This window comes from Dromaius novaehollandiae, chromosome 1 (genome assembly GCF_036370855.1).
Source record: "Dromaius novaehollandiae isolate bDroNov1 chromosome 1, bDroNov1.hap1, whole genome shotgun sequence".
Classification (NCBI taxonomy): domain Eukaryota; kingdom Metazoa; phylum Chordata; class Aves; order Casuariiformes; family Dromaiidae; genus Dromaius; species Dromaius novaehollandiae.
In genome coordinates this window covers 71,330,604-71,350,936 of record NC_088098.1, presented here as the reverse complement: position 1 = coordinate 71,350,936, position 20,333 = coordinate 71,330,604, and the positions used below count along the sequence as shown (strand labels likewise).

Here is a 20,333-nt window from a genome sequence, read left to right as displayed (position 1 = left end):
CATCGGGCTCCTATTGTCTGATGCATTTAAGAATTACTCCTCTTTTCAAACTCCAGCTTACATCAAATTTAACTACCTCCAATTGTTATCTTGTGCAAATAGAACTTTAATTCTTGTGCCAAATCTTGTGCTTTGGCTCATGTGCCAAATAAGAATGAAATTTACACTTCCTGGCTTAAGTCAGATTTCCATTAGCTGTTCTACTAATAAAGCGGATCAACTTTGCATAACAGTGAGCTCAATGACAGCACTGTACTAAAAGGAATAAGAGCTTGTGCTCCTATATTACCAGCATAAAACTCCAGACTGTTCATTTCAACTGTGATTTTAGTACTTTTCCTGTTAGATCTCTTAATGCAGAATTTTCCACTATTTCGCAAACTGTAAATTCAGTTATACTTGTGTGATCTCAATCTGAACAGAAATGTTACACACTGGCAGGGCATCCTTATATATGATAAAAAGCTATGAAGAATGAAACTAAACCTTTTTTCTTCTCCTTAGAGTTCAAGTCATTTTCTATTTTGTTCTGTTTGCTTTCCCTGCCTTCATCCCTCCAGTATCAGTGTGATTTAAATGTGAATCAAATAAATAAATAAAATGTGTACCGAACAGCTGTTATATGGTTGTTACCTCAGGGACCCCTTGTTCAGACAGCCTACCTGTTGCTATTACATGCTGCTGAGGACACAGCAGTGTTACTCCTGGTATTCACTGTGCTCCTGTGCTCACTGTTAAGGCTTTATCCCTCAATTTTGCAGTGCAGCAGGAGCAGCTGAGCTCCTCCCACTTCAGTGGAGCTAAGTAAGTCTGTAAGCATAAGAACTGTATATTCTCATATGGTAATACTGTATGAGAACTGGTATCCTGTCTCTGATTGAGGCAAATAGCAGATGCCTCAGGAAGAGGCCCAGAACCAGGCAGTGTTACTGTGTCACATCCCCAGCGTACTCTCCCAGCTTCCAGCAATCTGCAGCTCCGATTTACTAGGCTGAAGAGGTTTTCAGTCCCCCATCTGTTCTGGCCATTGTGGGGTACACTTCTGCGACACATGACAGCATTGGGGCTACATAGCCTTGTCTCTCCTTCCCACCATTTAGATCTGGTCACTATCCACAACACCAATTCTATAACATTGTTGCTACTCATAGGAGCTGATTGTTAAATCCCATTTCATGTTCCCAGATCCTGAAAATGGCTTGCTACAACTCACAAACTGACAACGGCTTACGAAATAGAGAGTCATCTCTTCACTTCTGGTGGCCTACAGTTCAGGCCTCCAAGAGGTTTCAGGAGTCTGTAACAAATCATGCCTCACAGTGTAACCCTTCAATAATTAGTTCTTAACTTTTCCCCAAAGGACTAGGACAGACTGAATGGTGAGTTTTTACGGACCCAGCATTTGAGGGCTAACAGAACACCACATGGAGCCCTCCCTTCCAGTTCTATCATCTGGTGGGGAACGGTGACTTGAGCTCTTCTTTGTTCACAAGTGTGCTCAAGAAAATGTCGGTCAGCCTGCACTGCACAGCCCTTTGCATGATCTTTGATGCTGATGTTCATTCCAAAGAGCATGGCACTTGGCCCAAAATCATCGCTGGTCTAAAGCTACTGACCTCAATGGCTTACTTCCGCGAATACATTTGATATTTGTGTCAGTCGGCACATACCGATATTTGTTAGCAAGGTGAATCAAAGTGGTATTTTCCACAGTGGAATCTACTTTTCTCGGGAACTGAGAGCTTCTCACTGTTTCTCAGGAAAGAAACAATCTCAGTAGTCCTTCACATTTTTAAAAGAGCCCTTTCAAAGCAGCTTGTATCTTCTGGTCCTGCTTACCAACAGGAGTGGTGCAAAACTGAGGTGAAAGGGTGCTACAGCGTGCATGTGCATGTGTGTGCGGGGAACACAGGGCAATAGACAGTGGAGGACAAACAGTGTTTTACATTATCAGGGCCAACAGAAGAGAGTGGTGTAAGGAAAAACAACATACTGCTCACACACAGTGCCTGGGAAACTATGAAAAGACAGAGAAGGGACTGTGAAGGACTGCAACATTGCAGAAAAGCACTTGGTCTCAGAGACCTGAGCAAAGTTCTCTCTAGCAGGCATTCAAACTCAGCTTTCTTTGGATTGTGTTGGGGACTAGAAAAGGGAACATGAGATTTCCTCTCCTCTCTGTAGGAGCTGTGTATGCTTATCTGTCTCCAGGCACTACTAGACCATTCACTTTCCTCTTGCACTGCAGTCATTTTCCTGCGATCTCTGGCACAGCACATATCAGAGTTGCATTTCCCACCCATCTCAGCTGCTGTACTTAAAGCTGGTGGAAAATATGTTCTAACCATGAAATTCTGATCATAAGTGAGAGCTTAAATTCATTTATTATCATGCTCTAAAGGAAGAAGTTATGCAATTGTCCTGAAACAGGAAAACTAGCTATTATACTTAAGAAGGGGGAGGGGAAGTGACATGCCCTTTAAAAATACATTGTCTTATCCAAAGGTTAAGAATTAGGAAGGCCTGGAGAATCTTTATCACAGGAAAAATCATTTGTTTGACCTTAACAGTTTACTACTAGAAGACAGCAATGAGAATACCCTCTGAAGTCTTGCCCATCTCTATCATTTAATGACTGTAGTCTAGATCAACCCCTTATGTTTCTCAACTGGCTTTTGGGCCAGGCTGACCTTTTTACAGCCAGAGGAGCCTTCATTAAGACAGCTGATCTCTTAGTAAATGTTAACTTTGTTAGGAAGAGATTTAGCACCCTGCAAGCACGCAAAACAGTGTAACAGCTTGGCATCATTTCCTGTATTAGTACCTTTAAATGTCAATCTCTACACGCAAGGCATAATGGATTACAGTGCAGAAATCCACAAGTGTCTTCCCTTAAATCATATTTACAGCATTTTATAATAATACTTTAAACAGATAAACATGTTTCATTCAATGTATTCTTAGAATAAAAGCTGAATATATATTTCTATATTTATCACATAGGTGATAGTTACCAGAGAGATTTCTAAAGCTTTGCCATGGGATGGACAGTAGTTTATCACATAGAGTTGGCCATGTCATGTGCAAGTAGTACAAACAATATGAATACTGTGACTAGTATATAAATACACTGAAATCTGTAAGTCTGTTCAGATGAAGATCATGACTTTCTTTTGAGTACACAGGCAAGGGTGAGGCCCCCAAAGTTATCATGCAGTTAAAAAAAAAAAAAAAAAAAAAAAAAAAGTTGCTTTTGAGAAAGGGAGACTATTTTGGCCAACCTATTTATAGCTCGGCAAATTACTCAGAATGCAAAACAAAACAAAAATCTTAGAATTTCCCTTACAAAAGAAAGGAAAATCTCTGACATAGTATTTTTAACATCAGTTTGTAAAACTATTGGCATTCTCTATTTTTTACTCTAATTACTTATTTTAAAATGCTTTTATTACTGTGGTTTATTTACAAATTATGTGCAAGAATGCAAAGATCAATTAATAAAGTTACAGCTGAAAATTCCCCACTTTCTCAAGCATTAATGTTGAAACCGCATGTTCTTTCATTTTAAGTCTGTCTAGAGAAGAAAATAATTCAATGCAACTTCAAACTAGATTTCACATATGCACATTAGGCAAATATGAGGGAGTAGGAATGTCTAGACTACTGAAACTTGGGTCTGACAGCATCACCGGGTTATTCAAGCTGTTTCATTAATGCACCTAACAAAGATAGATATCTTAGGATACTAGTTTTCCTAGGGAATATAAGGAGACAGATCTTTCAGATGGTACTTGGAAGATCCTTGCCTTACACTGACTCTGGAAGAGCCAGTGTAACTCTCTTGATGATACAGGGAGCTGAGGAGGGGGGAGGCACCTATGTTAGTTACCTCAGATTAAGGGGAATTCTCTCTACCCAAATTACCATGCTGCAGCCCTGTATGCATATCAGTAAATGAGTAGAGCCAGTCCTTTACCCTTAACGCGTTCATTAGATTCAGTAGTTGCCTTTGGTGAAGAGAAGAAGAAAAAAAAGGTAGGAAGGCGAATGACTGTTTCCTTGGACTATGAGGGAACAGTAATCTATTCTGTGCTTCTGAGTGAGGGCAGCAGCATACTACCGCTTGGGCCTTGCCTTTGGAAGACACAAGCTTGACACACTATGGAACAAACACCAAATACATTGCCAGCTGAGTCATCTTCTTCACTGACTTTAGTGAAGTACTTGCATAAAGATAGTGAATGAGGCAGTTGTTTTAACCTTTTAACTATCTCTACCCTCAATAAATGCTGGAATGCAAGAAACTCTTGAACTCAGTCCATCTATGACCACATTAGAAAATCCCAAATCATGCAGTGCACCTCTGCTGACGGCAATGCTAAAGACATTTGGGTCCTTGAAACGTTGGTTTACATTATGATTTGAGTGGAAAGATAGCAAAAACCAAAACTAGTAGACGGTTTACAAAAATTCCAAGAAGCAGATGTGGGTATTTTAATCTCGGGAAAATACCTCCTATATTTTTCATTAACAAATGAGGTCTAGTCTGAAAAGCTTGAAAGTAGAAGGAATTCTTACAATTTACAGAGATTGAAGAGGTAGGTTGGGGAACAGGAAAAAAAAACGAAAACAAACAACCATTTAATAGGATCCTAGGGTAATTTCAGCAAGGGGAGGCCTACTGACTATTTTTTCCTACAGTCTTTCACTGAGAAAGGGTGCTGTGAGGCTGCATCTGCAGTATCAGATGATGACTACAGCTGAATGGGTTTTACATACTCTGCTTACTCATTCTGCTATAGTAAGTCATGAACAGTAGCATTCTTTGCTCTGAGTTAATTCCTTTTCCTGAAGATGAAGGGAAGATTTGCAAAGGCACTAGACTTGCAGTGATGACTGGGCATATAACTACTCTCCTCTTGCTTTTGAAATCTCTCATACCATTGAAAAGAAGGTTAAGAATCTCAGCTGGCAACCTTGTAGTACTCCATCGTTATTCCATAAATTAGTGGATTGGACTAAGCCACTGACTTGACTAGAAGCTGAATGAGTTGCAGTTCCCTGCCATGTAAAATCTGGTAACTCAAAGCTCACTGAAGGTAGCATAAACACTCTTGACTCCACTGAGTTTAGGACTAGTCACAGAGACAAAGGCACTCAGACCTAGAAAACTCACGGCCTGAGGTGTCAGGAAATGGTTAATACCATTTTTTATGCTCTGGAATTGACGACGTATCACTGCTGTGGGACAATCACAAATGATGACACAAGACAGAATATACAATATTTGGTGTAGCACAGTAAATAGAAAAGGTGCCAGCAGCTGATTAGCTGAAAACAGAAGGAATCGGAAAAACAGTCTCTTACCTGGTCAAGATTGTTGTAGAAATCTATACTGGCTGCACACAGATACCTTCCAAGAAGAGTGGCATGGGTAGTAAAAATTGTGGCGACAGGAAGTTTCTGAGATCGAGTGAGGATTAAACCCACTCCTGCTTGCCACTCATGAAAGTGGGCAATTATGTTGGGCTTGTCATCAAACTGACAGGAAAGCTGAAAATAATTAGAAAGAGAACAGATGAAATGCACATAATCCTGCTCATCACCCCAGCCTCAAAAACTTCTTCTTTCATGCCTTCTTCTGTGTGCTTGCTTTCTTTTATATGACAAAGTAGAGGGGTATTTTAACTGGCCATGTGTCTTAACTCCCGCCAGCCCTGATCCTGAGCCCAAGGAGAAGCACAAGCTGTGTTAGTGCCTCAGAACAGCATCCTTCCTAGCATGCTGGGGAACTCTGGTAAGCACAGTCATTCCTCATTTTTTCAATCTGCTCTTCTGCTGTTGAAAATCTCATTTGGCTAAGAAAGTCATAGGCCCCTCTGATGGACTGATGATTCTCCAGATTAACAAAGTTTTCTCTCCTGAAGTAGGCTGTGTTGGAGTAATATGTGAAATCACAATGCTGTCGTCATTTTCTGCTGTCTATCTATATTCCCTGGGCAAAGTAATATCTAACAGGTAAGATACACAGTGTTCACTGGCTTCAGGGACAGTTTAAGTGTGACTCCCTGACTAGATAAGACAGAAAAAGGTAGTTTGAGATCCTACCTGTTAGAGAATCCAGTGTCAAATAAGGGAGTTAAGAAGTGACAACAAAGACACATCACATTGCACATAGAGCACCTCATAGAAAAATACTGTTGACCAACCGCTTAAGATCTCAGTTATAAATGTAAATTTGATCTAGAACAAGTAGCAGCTTTCTTAAAGTCATAGGTTTCAAACTGTGTGGAGGATAGCAGCCACATCCCAGAGCCGGTTTGCACTGCTGTCAAAGCTGAGGTTTTAAAACCTCTGGATTTAAAAACTGTACCTCTTTTAAAAACCAGGCTGTTAATGATCCAAGAATCACAGCATCGTTGGCTTCTCGGTCATGAAAAGGGATCCCTATGTTGCTAGCATCCCAAAATTCGCCTTTCCATCTGTCCAGATTCCAGGCTGCTGATCCTATATCAAACAATAAGACATATGGGGTGCCTTCTATCAGCCATCTTCCAAAAAAGACCTATGAAAAAGAGGCAAGGATATTACCAGAAAATGTTACAAGGTAAACATTAAGGACAATTTCTGCCACTACTTTCATCCATCAAATCTTTCATATTTACTTAAATATTTACATATTTTATATTACATACATAAGGGTTATACAACTATTTGGAAATATATGAACAGTCCTACATACCCAGGATTTGTGGCTTGCTTGCAAAGTAAATGAAGTAATAATGGACCAAAGACTTGGGGTAAAAGAAAACTACAATTTTAAGAACAATTTAAGACTTTTATCCTACGTTTTCATTGAAATGTTAAAGTTTTTAATAGGAAAAAAAAATAGGAAGACTATACTTGGATGAAGGCTTATCTTATGTTCTTATTGAGATATCTATGCTGTTTTTGTTCTTATTTCAAAATTATTATTATTTTCTTTCAAACAGATTTGTCACCAATTCTTTGCCACTTATGTGAGATTACCAGTGATGGCTTTTGTAGGACAGAAGCTTGGGATCTGCACCTACCACCACTTTTCCCCATCCTGCCCATGCAGCATAGTTGATGTCCTTTGGCAGAGTGGGAGGATCAATCACAATGAGTAATAATATCTAAAACCACATCAGCCTACAAAATACAACTGCCCTGCTTTAACTGCATGAGTGCCACTAAACATCTCTAAGAGTATTTAGAACTACACTGATACAATAGTGCTGCTCATCAATATCTACCCCTGCCCAGGGACAGTAGACTGAACTGTCATAGACAGCCCAACTGGACCCGCACTACAGATTGTACCAGTCTGCACAGCCAAATTATTTCACGTTAATTCCACTAAACAAAATGGCTATAGCAGCAGAGGCAGATTAACCAGGAAGAATGAGGTATTATAGGGAGACCAGTGTATTTATGCTTTGTACCTCATAGAAAGGATTCTTTTATGCCAATATTCAGTCTCTCCATTCACCTACCCCTTGGTTTTCAAGAGTTCAACCTAGCACTTACACTAGAACAAGCTGGATAGATGTTGGGTCTTGAAAACAATGAGAAAAAGGCTCTTAGACTGGTTCACACAAAGAATAAAGGGTGTAAATATGGAGTTACGTTGTGGCCAAGGACCACACCTGACCTGAGGAGTTCAGAAGCATTCCTAGGTCCCCTGGAGGGATTCATTTTGACACATAAGTAAAATCCAGACATAAATGTTAATAGGATAAGCACAGCTTCTAGAAACTAGAGCGTCATTATTACAGATCAAAACTATACCTGACGTACCTGGGACAGATTTGCTGCTATAAATGAGTACACTAGCAGCTCTATGTACATGTGAGGCTGGCAAGATTGGCTGGTTAAACTGAATGTATTGCTGGAACAACATAAAGTATATATAGAATTGCAATTAATTTGCCCCACAAGTCTTTAGATATTTTCCAAACAAAGGAGTGTTCTATAGCTTGCACAGATACCTCTTCGTAAGCAGGAGAAGCAACATAAAAACCTTGATCAATCACTTGTGAAAATTTAAGCAGAAATAAGAAAGGGCAGTTAGATTAGACCTTTCAGTCTGAAAGTCAGCCTGAACAATGCCAAGTATCACACAGTGTTATTGTTCCAATAGACAGTTTCCCAAGATGTTGCACATGTATACCTGGCAATACACTTCTACATAATACACAATGGGGCTTTACATCCCAGGAACTGCTATTGCAAAGGGTGATACACATCTTCAGTGCCACAGCTAGTGGCAGTTTGAGAAGTTTATTAATTCCTACATTAAAGCATGTCATTCCCCTCAGCAATACAGTCCTGTAAGAATGCTTCATGGCCGTTACCTCTCAATGCTTTTCACGTCTGTTCTGAGCACTTGCAGACAACTTTTTCTCCTTCCAGCTAATATCCCTGAAGACTCAATGTTGAACTAGAGTCAGGGTGGGTTTTACACTCCCAATGATGATTTTCAAGAAAGGAGGTCATATTTGGCTTGTATCATCTTTCACCACTTTTCAGGTAATCAGTTGTCCTCAAGGCAAATTGCTTGCAGCTTAGCAGCTTGTCTATCCAGACCACAGATTCTATTCCCTGCAGCAGATCACCTTTATGGGAAGGAGCATTTTTATGCCCTTCTCCCTAATTTGCAGCTGGAGAAACTGAGAAATGGACAGGCTCTGAGGTCACATACATTGACTGAGATCACACAGAAAACATTGGTTAGAAATTGTGTAGGAAATACAGATTAACTCACTCCCTGTGAAACACCTTAACCTCTCTTCCCAGGGAATGAATAACTAGTTCTTTTGATCTGGAGAAGCAGATTCTTTGTCAGCTGGATACGTTTTTCAAAATCCATTTGTGATTTATCCCTTTCTGGCTTTCAACTCAGTATAGTGCTACATGAGAAAAACTGCAATATGGTGAAAGGCTTTTCTCTATCCAAGTTCATTCAACAGCACAAGAAGGCCAAATGTAATATACAAGTTCAGTCAAAGTAAGGTCATATTATGTCTACTAAAATCTCACTGTATTTAGAGACTAGAGAAATAAGTCATTAATCCAATTAAGTAGCTTGTAGATAAATGACTGTTAAAACCTGTAATTGGATAAACTGGTTCTTCCTCAAAAATAACCTTTAATGAATTGACTTCACTGCTCTAACAGTGGATTCTGAGCCTTTCCTGTTGTGACATTGACCAGGACTGCTGTGTCAAGTGGAACAGCAAGAGCATTAACCAAAACTATAATCTCCTCAGAGTCAGCTTAGTTGCTTTAGGAAGCAGTAGCACATCTGATTTACCTGACACCCTTGGCCTTTTATAGTGTCCATTGCCTTCTTAACTGCGGGGTTTGGAGGCTCACAGGCTTCTACCTGAGTCTTCACATTGTGCTCAAAATAGGGACCAATCAGGAAATAGTTTTCACCCCATTCATCTGCAGTAATTTTGGCTTTTGTCTGGATCACAGTGTAAATGCCTCCCACTGCAAAAGAAGATCACAAAGAACAAACGGTAGAGAGGGGCATAGGCCACAAAGCTCTGGAATAGGTTCCAACCCACCTGTGAATCACATATGCCTCTAGTTAAAACACTTCACATATTCAGATTTTAGAGTGAAACCCCGACTCTGTGAAATAAATAGAAGTTCAGCCTCTTACATGGGACCAGGGCTAAACCTCTCTATTTAGGAGTATGTACTGATGGCAGACCATGCATGATCCTTATATAGTAATTTCCTAATGCTTTGCTTACTCCTGAATGACTGCATATGAATCTCCTAAATTTCTCCTCTAATCTCAGATGGACACTTTCCAGCCTTAACTGTTACTTTTATCTAATCTGTGATTCTTTTATTCCTCCTAGGTATTTGAAATCATGCCACTAATATGGATCCAACATACACTTTTATTCCTATGTTGTTCCCTTTTCGGATCTTGAAATCCAGACTGGGGGATTCAAAGCCTGAGGTTCATTCTTCCACTTTCCCTTGCCTAACCTTGGTTCTACTGCACCTCAAGTGCAGCCTTCTGCTTTTTTACTCTAGCAGTCATCATTTCCAAACACAATCCTTGTGATGTGGAAATGCACGTGGTTAGAACTCAGGTTGTGCTTCCAGCTTATTTTACACAAACCACAGAGAGGTTGAGGCACTGATGAATTCTGTTGACTATTGACCATGAAAATGATTTTAAAGCAATATTGTTAAAGCAAAAGTTGTCATCTTCCACCACCAATCAAAAGAGTTGCTAAAGCTTGAATGAACTTAGCCTACACTGCCAATATAAACGCCTGCAGCACCTCCCACCAAAAACATTGCCCATTTAAAAAATAAATGCAATATTAAAATGTAGAAGAGAACAAGACAGCAACATCCCCCAACAAGTAAATGCAGACATGTCTAGTCTTCCACATGGTATGCAAGGTTCACTTAGTTTCACCTTCACTTCACTTCATCTCACACTTCTCCACAGCCAGCCTTGTAACTCACGTACTGGCCAGGCAGCCTTATAACCTCCCTTTTGTCACAGGACCCCTGGTGCCAGACAGTGGGCATTTCACCACGAGAGATCCAGAAGAAAGACACAGAGTGCTTGGACTCAGGAAGTAGAGGAGAAGAGACAATCAGAGGCTAGGTAGCTGCTGTGCATGAGAGGCACATTTGGCACAGCTCCAGTAATTTTAAAGCAGGGTAAAGATAGATAAAGCTCAAGGGGTACAAACAAACAACACATTCATACAGGAGAGCAGAAGTTTGCAGACCTGTAAATAATAGAAATTGATTTAGTGCAACAGCTACTCAAAATTTCATCCTCCACTGAATCTGGAAATGTTTTGTATTACTCCAAGCAGGATGATTGTATTACACCTTTCAGCAACGACATCAACTTACATAAGGAGTCAGCCCTTCGTGTTGCCAATGATTGACAGTAGGCACTCCATGCTTACTTTTTAATGGGTACTCAGATATCCAGAGGTGCAACTGAAGATGGTGAGAATCTTCAGAGGTTACTCAATTCACTTTAAAAATCTGCCCCTATTTACAGTAGAGCACCTGAAGTTGCTCAGCACTTTGAAAATCAGTTCTGAGCCTAAGTAAACTGTATCACCTGACAAATGTGGCAAGCCTTTTCCCAAGCTTGATATCTCGCAGTCCTGAAGAACTGAACAGCCAGAACTACATTTTTTATTTTATTTCTAGAAGAGGCATATGTGCCTCATATTAATTCAATTAATGAAGACCCTATGACGGTCTGTACTGCATAATACAATGTTATGCAGACCAGCTCTTAATGCGCTAGCCTAAGTACTACAGTACATAGACTAGTATGTCTCCATTAGCAGGAAACATCTGTTGGGTCAATCTACTCAGGGAGAAAGGGTATCTTCTCTACATGACATTACAGACATACGCTAAGTGCAGAGCCCGTTTTATTACATAAGTTTGTCCGCACATTAAGCATGAGCACCTAAAGTCCTTGTCATTAAAAATATCCCATTTGGAACACTTGAAGGAGCCCTAGCTCTACTAATTTTATGTCAAGGTGTCTCAGGATGCTAGGTATCTTACAAAGAAAAAAAATGCAGTTCTAATTTACCAGCTAGCTAAGTAGAATTATTACAAAAAATTACTACACTACATAATAACTGACCTAGGAAGACCAGAAACTTATAGGTGTATGTTCCTAAATCAACCTCACAGTTCAGGAATTTCACATCATGGAACTGCAGAAGGAAATCTATGTGCTGGACCATTCTTGCCTCTACACTTCGTCAGGACACGAAAGCTAAGAAAATAACCTATAGTCATCATTCTCTATCATGGCTGCTCTCTGGACAGGGATTTGGAGAAAAATTAGGTGAGCGAAACTACATTTTGCCTCCTAGTTTCTCAGCCCACAAGCTGAGATGGACCAACTGAATAGCTTGAGTACTGACAAACATATAATTTAATCATACAAGACAAGTCAAAATATTCTTAATGTAATGTAGTTACAAAGATGCAAATACTGTTTGTTCTAATGTCATGGTAGATTTGTTATATGAGCATAAGACACTTTAATCGTGTATGGATAAATAAGGGGATTGGTAGAACTCTTAATCATGAAACTGGTTGTATAAGTTGGCAGAAATACTGGGCTTATAATAGGGAAGATTTTTGTGCAAAGCAACCTGATGGCTTGGAAAAAAGAGAATATATCTGATTGCAAGATGAAAGCTAGTTGGCAATATGGTAAAGCCATGTATGACAAGAATACTTGTCATATACTGTTTTGGGACAATTAGTGGTGCAGAGTACTTTCCCCACCCTCCTGCACATGCAAGAGCTTCAATATTGGGATCATCAAGGTAGCTGAGTATCCACAAATATTAAAATACTGACGAGAAAGCTGCAGTTCAGGAGCTGAATACAACCTGGAACTTCTCTTTGTATAGCCAGCAGATGAGTGTTCCTTTTCCCAAGGTTTTGCTTAGTGTCATTGTGTGTCCTAAAGTGGGCCCTGCCAAAGATGTATGTAGGCCTATTCAGCCCTCATATGGAAAAGGTTTTTCCCTTTGTTAGGGAAAACTGATGAAGACTGCAGCAAGGAGAGTCAAAAGCGCCTTTGAAGAAAAATGATCTGTCTGCTCAGAGCATATGATAGGAGACACTAATCCAGATCATTGAATTCCTTCTGCTAAGTCATCACATTTGATTGAACGCATTCCTGCCTCAGCAGCTGATGACAATGGTTTTGCTTGCTACATAGCTCAAGACAGATGCCACTGTAAGTCGTCCATATGTGCGTCACAGAAGTATTTATTTATCATCATTTCCAGATGAAAATATAGTATTTCTAAGATGATAAAACAAGCCTCGACCATGTCAGCCCATGAAAGCCTAGGACAGGCAGAGAAGGGTCACAAAATTCTGAGAGGAACAGTGGAGAGTAATGCTCGACCATTATAATGTTTCACAGCAAGGTAAAAAAAAACACTTCAGGGCACTGACTCCCAGAAATATCACGAAAAATACCTAAAGGATAAAAACAAAAGTGTAGGTTTTGCAGACTGTGAAGACTTTTCAAAAAATAGCTGCAATAAAAGGTCTGGGTTACCTGGTTCCCCAAACTTCCTTTTGTCTTCTCTGCTACTGTGGAAATATGACTCACAGGGCATGTCTCTGCATGAGCTTTAATGAGAGGAAGTGGGCAAATGAAACTATATGTATGTGGCAGCTGTTGGATATACCTCAAAAAGACATAGAGAGAAAAACAGAGCAATATCTAGAATAATGTACTGACTTTGGAAATTACATGTTCCCAAAGTAAATTCAAGGAACACATTATATACCGTAAAGAGAGAGCTTGTATTTGCTCATGTCATTGGAAGTTCCTCCCAAGGCTCCTCAGTTACTTTGAATTCACTGGAAATACTTGTGTGCGTAAGCAGTGCATTGCACATCCTACCCAGTAACAGAGTTAAGGCTCAAAGTCAATATGTAAACCCTGACAGAATTCTTAAATTACTTTCCAACAATTTGGTTAACCTCCCAATTCTTCCCTTAATATGACACTTTAAAGAGTTAGATAGTACACCTTCAGAGACAACAGGGAAGTACCAAAATCCCATGAGGTTGTAAGCTTCTGGATGCAGCCTCTAAGGTTTTGTTATCAAAAAACAGGTTTTAAAACAAACAATAAAAGATGAAATGAGGACTGGATGCAATTATCAATGTCAGAAGAGATCAGATCCAGAGATTTGGTTTGGATGGGGAATTAGCAGTCAAATGTGGATGAAGGTCTAGTTAAGTGTTTTGTCCCCATCAAAATGTTTTACTCAAATATTTTAATTTTTGAAAATTTAAAAATGTCCTCAAGAGAAAAAATCTTACTATCATTTCTTTTTAAAATTTATTTTGAACTTTTCCTAGTAGAATAAAGGAAATGAAGTTAAAAAGGAAATCAATAAAAACTCTTTCTCCCCCATATGTCCTTTCTAATCTTCCTCTTTCTCTTTTTACAGGGAAAAATAAACTCTTATGGAAAAGGGAACTAATGTGTTCGCAAAATTAGGATTTTTTCCATTTTAAAAAGCTTGACTTTTTTTTGAAACCTCTTTAAAAAGTGGAAGATGAAAATAAAACATTTTCTGAGAATAATTCACAGAATTATTTTTAAAACTTTGAATATTTTAAATACACTTTACCATTACTATGAATTTGCCTGAAAAGTTATCTGCATCCCCTCAGCTGTTTTATTCTTCCTCCATTTCAAGTTTTGGTGCATTGTTACCATTGCATATTTTAAAAATAAGATGTACTTAAAAACATTTAATATAGACATCAGAACTACCTAAATTAAAGAAGTGTGAGTCAAGAACAGTCTCCTCATATCATATCCCTACTGAGGACAGCATTAGGCAGAAGTGGACCTAGCTTTGTACAAGATCTAATACTGTAGAAGACAATTTGTTCTTTCTGTCACAAGCTATTATATGGAAAGACACATTGCAAACACTTTCTGTCACCTGATGAGGAAGGAGCCATGGCTTCCAGGACTACACAGGAACTGTGTTACCAAAAAAAATGGCTTCTGGAAGTGGGACACTTTGAGCATGGCATGGCCAGCATTTCTCAGAGATGTCAGAGATGTCCACCATTCATTTTATTTCCTTCCACCCACCCACCATTGCAGAGGGAGAAATGGAAGGAGGAACAGACGGAGAAAGGGAAAGAGGGATGGGGAGAGAAGTTACGCAATTGAGAGAGAGAGAAGTGGAGACTACCACTAATCAGTGCAGGAGCCCTTCCCCTCACACCTTCACTACAAAGAGAGGCAGAGGATGAGGGTGTTCTCAGAGCTCTACAGCTCCTTTGCTAAGCACTGATCAGCCCATTCTGATGGCACTAAAGCTTTCCTTAGGGCCGAGGTTGCCATGGAATCTGAGAGAGAAGTAGGATTCCAGGTTCCAGATTCAAATTAATTGCATTGCCACAACTACTAGTTACATCAGCTATCCTTTCACCCCTTCCCCTCAGACTGCCCTACAGAGATATGATAAAATTGGGCTCAAACTCAATTTTTTCTAAAATTTGGTTAGACTTTTTTGGATTAGGAGGTGTTGAAGGGTTTTTTTGTTTGTTTGTTTGGGGGTTTTTGCCTGTTGAGATACCTGGGGACTATTTTTAGAGTAAGCTGTCAAATGGAAAAATACATGGCATCTTCAGAAAGCAGATGCTTTTCATGTATTTTTGACTACATTTGTGGCCAGGTGTCATCAGAAGATAGAAGTTCTTTAAATGCTGTGAAATTCTGACATTCCAAATATATTCCAAAATAACACTGAAATATTGAAATTTATGACAGATGTCCATAATACAGAAGCTATTTCTGTTTGTATCCTCCCAGTAAACGAGATTTCATTTGAGATTACCACCAGACTCTAGGAATGCAGAGGGCTTTGATGCTGTGGTTATGCTAAGTTTATGCCAGCACATTCCCATTCCCCAAAATGTGGTAGTTCAGGTGTGTCATGGGTTCAATCATTCACCTTCTCCCAAAGAATTTTCACCATGGAAAGGTATTTCACACAGAGCAGGTGAAACGCTGGTCCTACTGACTGCAGTGGATGCAGGGTTTCATTTCCAAGGGTCCAGATTTGCAGCATAGAACCTGAATATGGAACTCTGCCCAAAGGAGATCTGAACCAAGGTTTGCTTTGCCAGAGTCCTCATTCCAATAAGGACAGAGGAAAATCTTTAGGATTTATCTACCAGTGGCTCTTGAGCTAATCTATTTGCAGCTGAATTATGACACAAACTGGCCACCAGCCCATCATTTCTAAGCATTCTTCTACTTTCCATGTAAAAGCTGTGTTGAGCAATACACCAGAAGAAGATACTAATCTAAATATTAACAGAATGATTTTTAAGACATCTTTATAGAACAGAGATCAGATTTTCAAAGTTCTCAGCTCTTCTCATTAACATATCAGAAAACCCACTGCCTCAGAGCTAACTGTTATTGCAGCTAACAGAATTAGATTTCTCCTGTCCCCTGTCCAGATTAAAGACTTCAGTTTTCAGTGGGGAAACATTTAAAAGAGGTTGAAGGAGATGGAGCAAGGACAAAAGATCACTGTGGAAAATTTCCAGGAATGCTGCAGCAGTCTCCATGCCCCTGTAATGGCCTTTGGTTGCTCCCTCTTGACAGTTTCCATCTGTGGGGCTTTGGACACTAGATCTAAATAGCTTACAGCCACTTGCTCTGTGCTCCTGTCCTTAGGGTTTTTACTAGCCTTCATATTACGGAAGAAAGAAAACCAATCCCCCTTTGCAACATGCACAGACATATGACTAGACCTGGCTTTACTGAAGCAGGCTGGTCAGAAGAGGAGAGGAAAGAAGGGTGAAAAAATCTGAGCCTCCCCATGATTACCACCATGAGCTTCAGGTGAGGTGGCAAGAGAGGCTACACTGTAGTGCACTGGGGCTCTGGCCTGCTTGCTTTTTTCCTCCTACCACAGAAACACAGCAGAGCCACTTTGCAGTACAGGACTTGCCCATCAGTCGAGAATCAAATAAAGTAAGGAAAATCTTGCATCACAAACTACACTTTTCCCACTTCTTTGGCAGGGGAATTTCAGAGCAAAAAGATTTCAGTGCTGTGCTCATGTTTTAGGGGGCAAGTTCCTGTTCACATGATTCAGAGGGGAGGAGGGGGAAGAATGACACTTGCAAATAAGCCTTTTTTTCCCTCATTCTCTTCTGCAACTACCTTGCCTTTGCTTGCTCCAGATAGAGGATGTGAGCAAAGGAGAAAGAAGAGTAACTGAGATGCCAATGCTTTCAAACACATATGTCAAAGTTTATCACCTATCACCTTGCAGAATATGAAAAGGAAGCATGAAGTAGAAAGCTCTGCCTATTCAGAGCTTGTGTTAAATGATCCAGGCTCAGGAAAGAGAAAAAGACACCTTCACTGTGTCAGCTGCTAAGACAGAAAAGATGGGACTCTGGAAATAATGGACACTTGTCAGATCACTGAGCACTGAGTTCATACAGCTGACTCATCCTTCCCTAACAGCTTTCATCTCATGCCTCAATACCAACCAGCCTTATCTCCTGCTTGGGGAAATCCCAGTACACGCACACTCCCCATGGGCAGCCTGGCACATGGAGACCTTCTCACACTGTGTAACCAGTTGTGTTTCAATTTGCAGGATTCCTTTATCATCCTCACACTCTGAAAGAGAATATACCTGAGAGGTTCAGAAAACAGTTCAGCAGAGATACTTGTAAAGGGTACCATTTACTGATGTGGGGATAGATGGCTGCATGTGAGCTCTGGTAGCATATTCCTGACAGAGAAAAAGGCTTATTGTCGTTGTCACAGAGAAATGAAAGAATCACTAAGAAGCAGCACTGGTCAAGAAGGAAATGAACCCATAGCCAAGCATCTAGCGATGTGCACAAATTTAATATAAAGCCTTGAGCTCTCTCCTGTAGGCAGCAGCAGCTTTACACTATTTGAGCAGTGTGAAGCAACTCCATGCTGTACTCTCATACACCCTTGCATTGTCAGAAAGGAGGAAAGAAACCTTCACGTAACTAATCAAAATTAGCCTTATAGGCAATAAACCCAGCCAATGCTTATCTTTCCTCTTTATTAGCAATATCTATAGCATCGTTAAAACTAAAACACTAAAACAAATAGCAATACTAAATCTATGTGGGGTCAGCCTACCGGTCAAATAAACAGCTCTTCCCTATGCTAAAGAAAGCAGTAAAAATACAGTGTAAGCTATTATTTCCTAAGCCTGTATATCTTCTGCAATGACTCTCCCTGTATTTTGTAGCCGCTCTCTCCTAAGAGACATAGTGCCGTAACAATTTCCAGGAACTGTTTGTAAAAAGTTAGGTCATGAGGGGACAGTATCTCACCACGTGACTTAGACATTCGATTGCATGGAAGCTTTAGAAAAAACTTTAGAATCAAGAGTTTCAGAAAAAATAAGCTGAAATATGCTTATTAAAATTTTTTTGCATGAGTGCTTCCAGTCAGGGTTGGTTAATGAAAAATTTGCACAGAGATCCAGTCCTAATGAAGAAATTGTTTGCTATGACTAGCTCAGTCAGCTCTGGCTGGATATATGGGTTCAGTAAGTGGTGTAATTAACAGCGCCTTCTGTTTAAACTAATTGAACACATATTAAATTTCCCATAAAATGTGAGAAGAATAAATTTTAGCTGTGTCAAGCTGATTTGGTTTCAGTGAAGTCAACAAGAGCCTATATAGATGAGTTACTGTGTGTTTTGTACACACAGAGAAAGACAGATTAATCTAGTTGTGTTTTGTTTTTTCTTAAACATATCGTGTGGTTTCTATAACCAGTGAGTCCAGATGATTGTTCGGACCAGTGAGTCCAAATATATATACCATGGAGTTCACTGAGATGTTAGCCAGAACACCTGGAATTAGCTAGATTTCTGCTGCCATCTACTTGCAAGTGGCTTGCTTCTACAGTGTGTGCTGCATGCTCCAAATACCAACAGAAGTAAAATTAACTGAAAAAGGTTGACTGAAACTACCGAAAAATAAGCCCACAGAAGTTACTCCCTGCTACCTCTGTGTATTAATACTGCTCCCCACACTAATAACAGCAGAGTGAAATTCACTTGCAGTGCAGATTAAATACTGGAAGCTATCACAGAATAGCAATTCCAGTTTCACCACAAAGATAAGCCCTAACACTGTCTGCTCCTCACACACACATTTCCTCTTTAGGGTTAAAAGCTTACAGATTATAGATCCACTCTTCTAACTAATCTCTTTATTTATCTGCCAGGACAATGAGATATATGAGGTCAATCATTTACTCATAGTAGCTCATTTTTGTGATAAAAATGGAGCCTGTTCCCCATTAGTGAACTATGCCTAATGAAAAGGGGACAATTTCATGAGTGAATTAGAAATGGAGGCAAAAAGATCTTCGCAAGACAAGCAGTGTACAATTTTCATGACAAGCTGCAGGTAGTAAGCTCTCAAAGTAAGATTGCGAAACTGTACACATGCACAAAGCATGAAGTCCTTGTTTGGCATCACCTATGTTTGCAAAGACTGGGCCAAAAGGGTTTCAGCTGGCACAAAGACTGCAGGTCATTGACTCCTGTTTTTTATTCAGTGGCTTTAATGTAGCTATGTTTTACTTACACCTGTTTCAAATTTGGACTCTTCTCCATGCTACTGTAGAAAGCAGAGGGAGACTGATAAACTTCTCTCAATCTGATGTCTGTTTTATCACTTATTTTTATGTGTTATGTTCCCAAGAGGATTTGCATGGGAGATAAAACACAAATATGTGCACAGCAACATCTATATACCCATACATGTGCACACCCCAGCGTACCACTTGGATGTTCACGTAAACAGCCTAGCTCTGGTGGTGAAACATGTAAAGATGCAGACATCTGCTTTTATATATGCTCATTCCATATAAGGACATGCAGATGCAGCCCATACACAGCATGCATGATCACACATGGATGCCACATTCACTTCTTCCAATACAGTAACTCTTTAGCCAGCTTTTCCCCAGTCTACCCTTAAAGCCTTTTGTGCCCAAGTCCTCCATGCCTCCCTCCACTCCCCTGAAAATAGCAATATTCACTCCTACGTGTTGTACAAACCTTTGTTGGTAACTTCCCAAGAAACCTCAAAGAGCAGCAAATCCTCGACTGGCAGGTCTTCATCCTCCCACTGAGGAAGACCATTAAGAGAGGTCATAGACAGTGATCTAGCCAGTGGCATTTTCTTCAGCCCTTTAACACTCACCACACAGGCCACAACAGCTATCAAATGTCCGATTACTGTGGGGGCTCTCTGTAGTTCTGGCTGGAGTAGTCTGTTGGAATGCCGGGCTCGGAGCAGAAAATTTACTCAGATAGCTGGGAGCTAATGGGTTTAAACTGTCTGACCACCAGCATTAAATTGGCTCAGTGAAATCCTCAGGGCTTGAGAAGCAGCTGCTGGTAGAGGTAAGAATTTAAGACTGTTCTGAGCAAGGTCTTGAGTGTTTTGGGGCCAGGCCTGTTTTCTTCCTCAGAGGGAGGTAAAAATCAGTTTTGAGCTCCCCAGCCACAGCTTTCAGTGTCTACCACCTCAGGGACAACTGAAACTCACCAGTTGTAAACACAGCACTGCCCTGAGCAAACTCCAGTTGGGAGGACACTCCGAGTTCACCACCTGATTTGAGCCCAGCCCTCAAGTCCTCCCCTCGAGATACACCCTTCCTGTCAACACTCATGGACCTTCTCTA

At 40.2% G+C, this 20,333-nt stretch overlaps 1 protein-coding gene across 2 annotated transcripts in view; it reads right to left on the bottom strand.

Annotated features, from left to right (window-relative positions):
• The window catches only part of GYS2 (glycogen synthase 2), a 47,101-nt gene extending 26,921 nt beyond the window's left edge, over positions 1-20,180 (bottom strand). Inside the window, exons 1-4 of one of the 2 annotated variants that reach the window (XM_026092627.2) lie at positions 19,705-20,180; positions 9,338-9,519; positions 6,374-6,565; positions 5,368-5,553 (exon numbers count right to left, since the gene is read on the bottom strand). In XM_026092627.2, the coding sequence (XP_025948412.1) occupies positions 5,368-5,553; positions 6,374-6,565; positions 9,338-9,519; positions 19,705-19,825 (681 nt within the window). In that variant the 5' untranslated portion in view covers positions 19,826-20,180. The remainder of the gene's footprint in view (positions 1-5,367; positions 5,554-6,373; positions 6,566-9,337; positions 9,520-19,704) is intronic. The other variant, XM_064516157.1, reaches the window with a different exon arrangement.
• Between the last annotated feature and the right edge of the window lie 153 nt (positions 20,181-20,333).